This window comes from Oncorhynchus masou, unplaced genomic scaffold, assembly GCF_036934945.1.
Source record: "Oncorhynchus masou masou isolate Uvic2021 unplaced genomic scaffold, UVic_Omas_1.1 unplaced_scaffold_1854, whole genome shotgun sequence".
NCBI classification, from domain to species: domain Eukaryota; kingdom Metazoa; phylum Chordata; class Actinopteri; order Salmoniformes; family Salmonidae; genus Oncorhynchus; species Oncorhynchus masou.
The window spans coordinates 75,001-85,000 of NW_027008363.1; the positions used below are offsets into that span (position 1 = coordinate 75,001).

Genomic DNA, 10,000 nt, shown 5'->3' on the forward strand with positions numbered 1-10,000 from the left:
AGCTGCTGATTGGTAGCGTGCAGGTTTTCAGAGCTGCTGATTGGTACAATGCAGGGTTCCAGAGCTGCTGATTGGTACAATGCAGGGTTCCAGAGCTGCTGATTGGTACAATGCAGGGTTCCAGAGCTGCTGATTGGTACAATGCAGGGTTCCAGAGCTGCTGATTGGTACAATGCAGGGTTCCAGAGCTGCTGATTGGTAGAGTGCAGGTTTCCAGAGCTGCTTATTGGTAGAGTGCAGGTTTCCAAAGCTGCTGATTGGTAGAGTGCAGGGTTCCAGAGCTGCTGATTGGTAGAGTGCAGGTTTCCAGAGCTGCTGATTGGCAGAGTGAGGGTTCCAGAGCTGCTGATTGGTACAATGCAGGGTTCCGGAGCTGCTGATTGGTAGCGTGCAGGTTTTCAGAGCTGCTGATTGGTACAATGCAGGGTTCCAGAGCTGCTGATTGGTACAATGCAGGGTTCCAGAGCTGCTGATTGGTAGAGCGCAGGTTTCCAGAGCTGCTGATTGGTAGAGCGCAGGTTTCCAGAGCTGCTGATTGGTAGAGTGCAGGGTTCCAGAGCTGCTGATTGGTAGAGTGCAGGGTTCCAGAGCTGCTGATTGGTAGAGTGCAGGGTTCCAGAGCTGCTGATTGGTAGAGTGCAGAGTTTCAGAGCTGCTGATTGGTACAATGCAGGGTTCCAGAGCTGCTGATTGGTAGAGTGCAGGGTTCCAGAGCTGCTGATTGGTAGAGTGCAGGGTTCCAGAGCTACTGATTGGTCGAGTGATGGGTTCTGATGCATAATGTAGACCAGATGTCCATAGCTCCACTGTGTTCCCTGTCTGGGGCTGTTGTTGAAGAAATCCTTTCAGGATGAAACCTGCCTGTCTGACCTCTGCCAGGGAGGAGGAGGAATATCATATGACCTGGGGTTCCCTCTGATAACATTAGAGCTGTGCATGTGTTCTCAGATTACATCTAATCTGGGTGGTTTGTAAACCCCTTCTTCCTCTCCTCTCCTCTATCCCCCCTACCTCTCCTCTCTCTCCACACCTCTCCTCTCTCTCCACACCTCTCCTCTCTCTCTCCCCACCTCTCCTCTCTCTCCACACCTCTCCTCTCTCTCCCCTCTCCCCACCTCTCCTCTCTCTCCCCTCTCCCCTCTCCCCTCTCCCCTCTCTCCTCTCTCCTCTCCTCTCTCTCCCCACCTCTCCTCTCTCTCCCCTCTCCCCCTCTCTCCTCTCCTCTCTCTCCCCTCTCCCTCTCCCCCTCTCTCCTCTCTCCTCTCCTCTCTCTCCCCACCTCTCCCCTCTCTCTCCCTCTCTCCCTCTCTCTCTCTCTCTCTCTCTCTCTCTCTCCCCACCTCTCCTCTCTCTCCCCTCTCCCCTCTCCCCCTCTCTCCCTCTCTCCTCTCCTCTCTCTCCCCATCTCTCCTCTCTCCCCACCTCTCCTCTCTCTCCCCTCTCCCCCTCTCTCCTCTCCCTCTCTCTCCCCTCTCCCCCTCTCCTCCTCTCCTCTCTCCAGGAGTGTATGAACCCGTGCTGTAACTCTACAACCTGTACTCTGAAGGGTGATGCTGTGTGTGCTCACGGACAGTGCTGTCATGACTGCCTGGTAGGAGACTGACTGACCGGCTGGCCAACAGCCCTCATTTAAACTCACATCTTCTTCAATCTTTATTTTCACATGGAAGGGGTCCTGTTTCACACACACACACACACACACACACACACGCACACACACACACACGCACGCAAGCACACACACACACACTCACACTCACACACACACACACGCACGCACGCACGCACGCACGCAAGCACACACACACACACACACACACACACACACACACACACACAAAATGGCTTAAATACACGCACGCAAGCACACACACACACACACACACACACACATACACACACACACAAAATGGCTTAAATACATAGTGGTATCAAAAGGGGAATATGCCTTAAAGTTGGAGTTGTTTGTTTGATCCTCTATACTCATATGTAGTAGCTAGGCTAGTTGTTTGATCCTCTATAATCATAGGTAGTAGCTAGGCTAGTTGTTTGATACTCTATAATCATAGGTAGTAGCTAGGCTAGTCGTTTGATACTCTATTATCATATGTAGTAGCTAGGCTAGTTGTTTGATCCTCTATAATCATATGTAGTAGCTAGGCTAGTTGTTTGATCCTCTATACTCATATGTAGTAGCTAGGCTAGTTGTTTGATCCTCTATAATCATATGTAGTAGCTAGGCTAGTTGTTTGATACTCTATAATCATAGGTAGTAGCTAGGCTAGTCGTTTGATACTCTATTATCATATGTAGTAGCTAGGCTAGTTGTTTGATCCTCTATAATCATATGTAGTAGCTAGGCTAGTTGTTTGATACTCTATAATCATATGTAGTAGCTAGGCTAGTTGTTTGATACTCTATAATCATATGTAGTAGCTAGGCTAGTTGTTTGATCCTCTATAATCATATGTAGTAGCTAGGCTAGTTGTTTGATACTCTATAATCATAGGTAGTAGCTAGGCTAGTCGTTTGATACTCTATTATCATATGTAGTAGCTAGGCTAGTTGTTTGATCCTCTATAATCATATGTAGTAGCTAGGCTAGTTGTTTGATCCTCTATACTCATATGTAGTAGCTAGGCTAGTTGTTTGATCCTCTATAATCATATGTAGTAGCTAGGCTAGTTGTTTGATACTCTATAATCATAGGTAGTAGCTAGGCTAGTCGTTTGATACTCTATTATCATATGTAGTAGCTAGGCTAGTTGTTTGATCCTCTATAATCATATGTAGTAGCTAGGCTAGTTGTTTGATACTCTATAATCATATGTAGTAGCTAGGCTAGTTGTTTGATACTCTATAATCATATGTAGTAGCTAGGCTAGTTGTTTGATCCTCTATAATCATATGTAGTAGCTAGGCTAGTTGTTTGATACTCTATAATCATAGGTAGTAGCTAGGCTAGTCGTTTGATACTCTATTATCATATGTAGTAGCTAGGCTAGTTGTTTGATCCTCTATAATCATATGTAGTAGCTAGGCTAGTTGTTTGATACTCTATAATCATATGTAGTAGCTAGGCTAGTTGTTTGATCCTCTATAATCATATGTAGTAGCTAGGCTAGTTGTTTGATCCTCTATAATCCTATGTAGTAGCTAGGCTAGTTGTTTGATACTCTATAATCATATGTAGTAGCTAGGCTAGTTGTTTGATACTCTATAATCATATGTAGTAGCTAGGCTAGTTGTTTGATACTCTATAATCATATGTAGTAGCTAGGCTAGTTGTTTGATACTCTATAATCATATGTAGTAGCTAGGCTAGTTGTTTGATACTCTATAATCATATGTAGTAGCTAGGCTAGTTGTTTGATACTCTATAATCATATGTAGTAGCTAGGCTAGTTGTTTGATACTCTATAATCATATGTAATGGGTAGGGTTAGTAGTAGGTAAGCTAAGTAGTCTGTCCTCTTCTGTTTCTCTTAGACTTCATGCCTCTCAAGGCCTCACCTCCTTATCTGTCTGTCTGCCTGTCTGTCTGCCTGTGTGCCTGTCTATCTGCCCGCCTACCTGTCTGTAGCTGAAAGCAGCGGGCACCCCGTGCAGGGATTCCAGTAACTCATGTGACCTGCCAGAGTTCTGTACCGGTGCCAACCCCCATTGCCCTGCTAATGTGTACCTGCATGACGGGCACGCCTGTCACAACGTTGACGGACACTGCTACAATGGGATCTGCCAGACACACGAGCAGCAGTGCATCACTCTCTGGGGTCAGGGTGAGTAGAGAACAGGGTCTGATCACTCTCTGGGGTCAGGGTGGGTAGAGAACAGGGTCTGATCACTCTCTGGGGTCAGGGTGGGTAGAGAACAGGGTCTGATCACTCTCTGGGGACAGGGTGAGTAGAGAACAGGGTCTGATCACTCTCTGGGGACAGGGTGAGTAGAGAACAGGGTCTGATCACTCTCTGGGGTCAGGGTGAGTAGAGAACAGGGTCTGATCACTCTCTGGGATCAGGGTAGGGAGAGAACAGGGTCTGATCACTCTCTGGGGACAGGGTGAGTAGAGAACAGGGTCTGATCACTCTCTGGGATCAGGGTAGTGAGAGAACAGGGTCTGATCACTCTCTGGGGTCAGGGTGAGTAGAGAACAGGGTCTGATCACTCTCTGGGATCAGGGTAGGGAGAGAACAGGGTCTGATCACTCTCTGGGGTCAGGGTGAGTATAGAACAGGGTCTGATCACTCTCTGGAGACAGGGTTAGTAGAGAACAAGGTCTGAACACTCTCTGGGGACAGGGTAGGTAGAGAACAGGGTCTTATCACTCTCTGGGGCCAGGGTGAGTATAGAACAGGGATGCAACATTCTGTTCACTCTCACCCAAAAATTCTGTTCACTCTCACACAAAAACATCCCAGGTTTACCACACATCTTGGTGGGAAGACTCTTGCAAGTATCCCATGTGTAATTCTGTGTTGTTGTTTGTGTCGCACTGCTTTGCTTTATCTTGGCCAGGTCGCAATTGTAAATGAGAACTTGTTTTCAACTGGCCTACCTGGTTAAATAAAGGTCAAATAAATAAATAAAACAAATTTAAAAAGTAGGAGTGAATAAACAGCAAATCCAGAATGCTCCAACCAGAATTTCTGGAAAACCTGGGAATTTGGGGAAAATTACTGTCATTTTGCAAACCTTGTGGAAAGTGGAGTCCCCTACAGGTTGGGAGGGAAAACTGTTGTACAACACTGAGAGATGTTCTAGTCTGACTTCAGATTATTTTGCTGTTGTACAACACTGAGGGATGTTCCACTCTGAGTTCAGATTTCCCTAGCCTGGATTGCTGGCAACCTCTATACTTGTCTTCTTCTCAAAACACATGACGCAAGGTCCTAGGAGAGGAGCCTCGAATCCGCTCCTCCCCAACGGGTTCGAGAAGGAGGAGAGGAGCCTCGAATCCGCTCCTCCCCAACGGGTTCGAGAAGGAGGAGAGGAGCCTCGAATCCGCTCCTCCCCAACGGGTTTGAGAAGGAGGAGAGGAGCCTCGATTCCGCTCCTCCCCAACGGGTTCGAGAAGGAGGGAGGAGGATTCCGCTCCTCCCCAACGGGTTCGAGAAGGAGGAGAGGAGCCTCGGGGAGAGGAGGCTGTGAGGAAACCAGATAAGGCCGAGAAGTTACAGTCTGTCTCTGATGTTATATGTCCCCCATGTCTGATAGGAGCCAAGCCCGCCCCAGGGATCTGCTTTGAGAGAGTCAACTCGGCAGGAGATCCCTACGGGAACTGTGGGAAGGACTCCAAGGGATCCTTTGCCAAGTGTGAAGCTCCGTAAGACGACATACCAGTACACATATCCACTGTCTCTGAGCATGTGAAAAGAGACCCCACCCTCCCCAACTTGCATTTTATCTACACTAAAATGTGATTGGTTTATTTTACTTTATCGGCCACTCGGGTCTTTAACAGGTGTGTGAGTAGTCGAAAACATAGTCAAACAAACCCGTTCGCAGTGGTGCGTGGGTAAAGAATTACCAGGCTGTACATCTTTGAAAGGGTAACCCCGACAACAACAGGAGACAAAAGGGTATAGAATTACCAGGCTGTAAATCTTTGAAAGGGTAACCACGACAACAACAGGAGACAAAAGGGTATAGAATTACCAGGCTGTACATCTTTGAAAGGGTAACACCGACAACAACAGGAGACAAAAGGGTATAGAATTACCAGGCTGTACATCTTTGAAAGGGTAACCCCGACAACAACAGGAGACAAAAGGGTATAGAATTACCAGGCTGTACATCTTTGAATGGGTAACCACGACAACAACAGGAGACAAAAGTGTCAGGACCCGGTTTCGAACCTGGGTCTCCGGAGTGAGAAACAGTCACTTTACCAACTGAGCCACGAATAGACAGCAGAACCCAGAAGATGAGGCAGACACAGCAGTACTTAAGACGGTGTATTTAATAAAGAAAAAATCCTAAAATGCAAAAAATGGCAAATCCAAAAGGTGGTAGGAAAAACACAAAAAAGACCTCAAAAGAAACTCACCAAAAAATAAACAAAAACAAAAAACAGAATACCACAAGAACTTCACCCGGAATCGACAAGAGTACACAGAACACTAGGGCAGGGTGCTAACATACAAACACAGAGCACAGAACTGAGGAAAACAAAGGGTTTAAATACAATCAGGGGAAACGAGACACAGGTGCAAATAATAATGGGGATCAAGGGAAAAACATAGGGACAAAAAGCACAATGGGGACATCTACTGACCAAAACCCGGAACAACGCTGGCCAAATCCTGACAAAAAGGGTATAGAATTACCAGGCTGGACATCTTTGAAAGGGTAACCCCGACAACAACAGGAGACAAAAGGGTATAGAATTACCAGGCTGTACTTCTTTGAAAGGGTAACCACGACAACAACAGGAGACAAAAGGGTATAGAATTACCAGGCTGTACATCTTTGAATGGGTAACCCCGACAACAACAGGAGACAAAAGGGTATAGAATTACCAGGCTGGACATCTTTGAAAGGGTAACCACGACAACAACAGGAGACAAAAGGGTATAGAATTACCAGGCTGTACATCTTTGAAAGGGTAACCACGACAACAACAGGAGACAAAAGGGTATAGAATTACCAGGCTGTACATCTTTGAAAGGGTAACCACGACAACAACAGGAGACAAAAGGGAGAAAAAAGTGTCGGTCTTTAAATGAAGACATGATGTCATAGTCTAGACTTTATTGAAACTGTTGAAATATTTAAATTAGCATTAAAAAAGGGGGGGAGGGGTTTTGTTCGTCTTATAACGATCCCCTTTAATTGTCTTTAGACGACAGAGACATTAGTGGGTGTGTCCCAAATGGATTCCTATTTCCTGTTTAGTGCACTACTCTTTACCAGTGCCCAATGGTCCCTGCCCAAAAGCAGGGCACTAAACAAGGGAATAGGGTGCTATTCTGGGATGTTGACCTGAATCATTCATCAGCGGTCTCTTAATTGACTTAATTGCAGCAATGACAGAAAACTGGATGTGACTGGGATTGACTGAGACCCTTTTACAATGAAAAACAAAGAAAAGAAGGGGGTTTCACATGGCCACTCTTTCTGTCTAATGTAGGACTGGGCTACAGCCTAATGTAGTACTGGGATACAGTCTAATGTAGGACTGGGCTACAGCCTAATGTAGGACTGGGATACAGTCTAATGTAGGACTGGGCTACAGTCTAATGTAGGACTGGGCTACAGCCTAATGTAGTACTGGGCTACAGCCTAATGTAGGACTGGGCTACAGTCTAATGTAGGACTGGGCTACAGTCACTCTTTCTGTCTAATGTAGGACTGGGCTACAGTCTAATGTAGGACTGGGCTACAGTCACTCTTTCTGTCTAATGTAGGACTGGGCTACAGTCTAATGTAGTACTGGGCTACAGTCTAATGTAGGACTGGGATACAGTCTAATGTAGGACTGGGCTACAGTCACTCTTTCTGTCTAATGTAGGACTGGGCTACAGTCTAATGTAGGACTGGGCTACAGCCTAATGTAGTACTGGGCTACAGCCACTCTTTCTGTCTAATGTAGGACTGGGCTACAGCCTAATGTAGTACTGGGCTACAGCCACTCTTTCTGTCTAATGTAGGACTGGGCTACAGCCTAATGTAGTACTGGGCTACAGCCACTCTTTCAGTCTAATGTAGGACTGGGCTACAGCCTAATGTAGTACTGGGCTACAGCCACTCTTTCTGTCTAATGTAGGACTGGGCTACAGCCTAATGTAGTACTGGGCTACAGCCACTCTTTCAGTCTAATGTAGGACTGGGCTACAGTCTAATGTAGGACTGGGCTACAGTCTAATGTAGTACTGGGCTACAGCCACTCTTTCAGTCTAATGTAGGACTGGGCTACAGCCTAATGTAGTACTGGGCTACAGCCACTCTTTCAGTCTAATGTAGGACTGGGCTACAGTCTAATGTAGGACTGGGCTACAGTCTAATGTAGGACTGGGCTACAGCCACTCTTTCAGTCTAATGTAGGACTGGGCTACAGTCTAATGTAGGACTGGGCTACAGTCTAATGTAGGACTGGGCTACAGTCTAATGTAGTACTGGGATACAGTCTAATGTAGGACTGGGCTACAGCCACTCTTTCAGTCTAATGTAGGACTGGGCTACAGTCTAATGTAGTACTGGGCTACAGCCACTCTTTCTGTCTAATGTAGGACTGGGCTACAGCCTAATGTAGTACTGGGCTACAGCCACTCTTTCAGTCTAATGTAGGACTGGGCTACAGTCTAATGTAGGACTGGGCTACAGTCTAATGTAGGACTGGGCTACAGTCTAATGTAGTACTGGGATACAGTCTAATGTAGGACTGGGCTACAGCCACTCTTTCTGTCTAATGTAGGACTGGGCTACAGTCTAATGTAGGACTGGGCTACAGTCTAATGTAGTACTGGGCTACAGCCTAATGTAGTACTGGGCTACAGTCTAATGTAGGACTGGGCTACAGCCACTCTTTCAGTCTAATGTAGGACTGGGCTACAGTCTAATGTAGGACTGGGCTACAGTCTAATGTAGGACTGGGCTACAGCCTAATATAGTACTGGGCTACAGTCTAATGTAGGACTGGGCTACAGTCTAATGTAGGACTGGGCTACAGTCTAATGTAGGACCGGGATACAGTCTAATATAGGACTGGGCTACAGTCTAATGTAGGACTGGGCTACAGTCTAATGTAGGACTGGGCTACAGTCTAATGTAGGACTGGGCTACAGTCTAATGTAGGACTGGGCTACAGTCTAATGTAGGACTGGGCTACAATCTAATGTAGGACTGGGCTACAGTCTAATGTAGGACTGGGCTACAGTCTAATGTAGGACTGGGCTACAGTCTAATGTAGGACTTGGCTACAGTCTAATGTAGGACTGGGCTACAATCTAATGTAGGACTGGGCTACAGTCTAATGTAGGACTGGGCTACAGCCACTCTTTCAGTCTAATGTAGGACTGGGCTACAATCTAATGTAGGACTGGGCTACAGTCTAATGTAGGACTGGGCTACAGCCACTCTTTCAGTCTAATGTAGGACTGGGCTACAATCTAATGTAGGACTGGGCTACAGTCTAATGTAGGACTGGGCTACTGCCACTCTTTCAGTCTAATGTAGGACTGGGCTACAGTCTAATGTAGGACTGGGCTACAGTCTAATGTAGGACTGGGCTACAGTCTAATGTAGGACTGGGTTACAGCTCTGATTCTCTGCTGATATGAATTTCCCTGGAACAGGGGTAGAAAATAGTCCTAACAACAGAACAGAACAGAACCTAAACTGGGGTTGAAAAGAGTCCTAACACAACAGAACCTAAAGTGGGGTTGAAAAGAGTCCTAACAACACAACAGAACAGAACCTAAACTGTTGTTGAAAAGAGTCCTAACACAACAGAACCTAAAGTGGGGATGAAAAGAGTCCTAACACAACAGAACCTAAAGTGGGGATGAAAAGAGTCCTAACACAACAGAACCTAAAGTGGGGATGAAAAGAGTCCTAACACAACAGAACCTAAACTGTTGTTGAAAAGAGTCCTAACACAACAGAACCTAAACTGGGGTTGAAAACAACAGAACAGAATCTAAACTGGGGTTGAAAAGAGTCCTAACACAACACAACAGAACCTAAACTGTTGTTGAAAAGAGTCCTAACGGCACAGTAGTTACTGTAGTTCAGCGGCGTCAAACTCAATCCTGCAGTGTCTACAGGTTTTCGCTCCTCCATTGTGCTTGATTGATCAATTAAGGTCATTGATTAGTTTAAGAACTCCCCTCACCTGGTTGTCTAGGTCTTAATTTCATACGAATTGAAAGGAATTCACGAAATAACCAGCAGGCACACAGCCCTCCAGGAAATCATTTTGACACCACTGTTGTAGATGGTTGGAGAGAAAGTCAAGTTTTTTGACAGCTAAGACTCTAGCTCCAGTAACATTGAAATATCA

General features: G+C 46.0%; 1 protein-coding gene across 1 annotated transcript in view; it reads left to right on the forward strand.

The window, feature by feature from the left end:
- Positions 1–10,000, forward strand: part of LOC135532454 (disintegrin and metalloproteinase domain-containing protein 12-like) — an 88,337-nt gene that overhangs the window by 59,655 nt on the left and 18,682 nt on the right. The window contains exons 4-6 of the mRNA XM_064959962.1: positions 1,502–1,591; positions 3,584–3,779; positions 5,215–5,323. Coding sequence (XP_064816034.1) covers positions 1,502–1,591; positions 3,584–3,779; positions 5,215–5,323 — 395 coding nt within the window. The remainder of the gene's footprint in view (positions 1–1,501; positions 1,592–3,583; positions 3,780–5,214; positions 5,324–10,000) is intronic.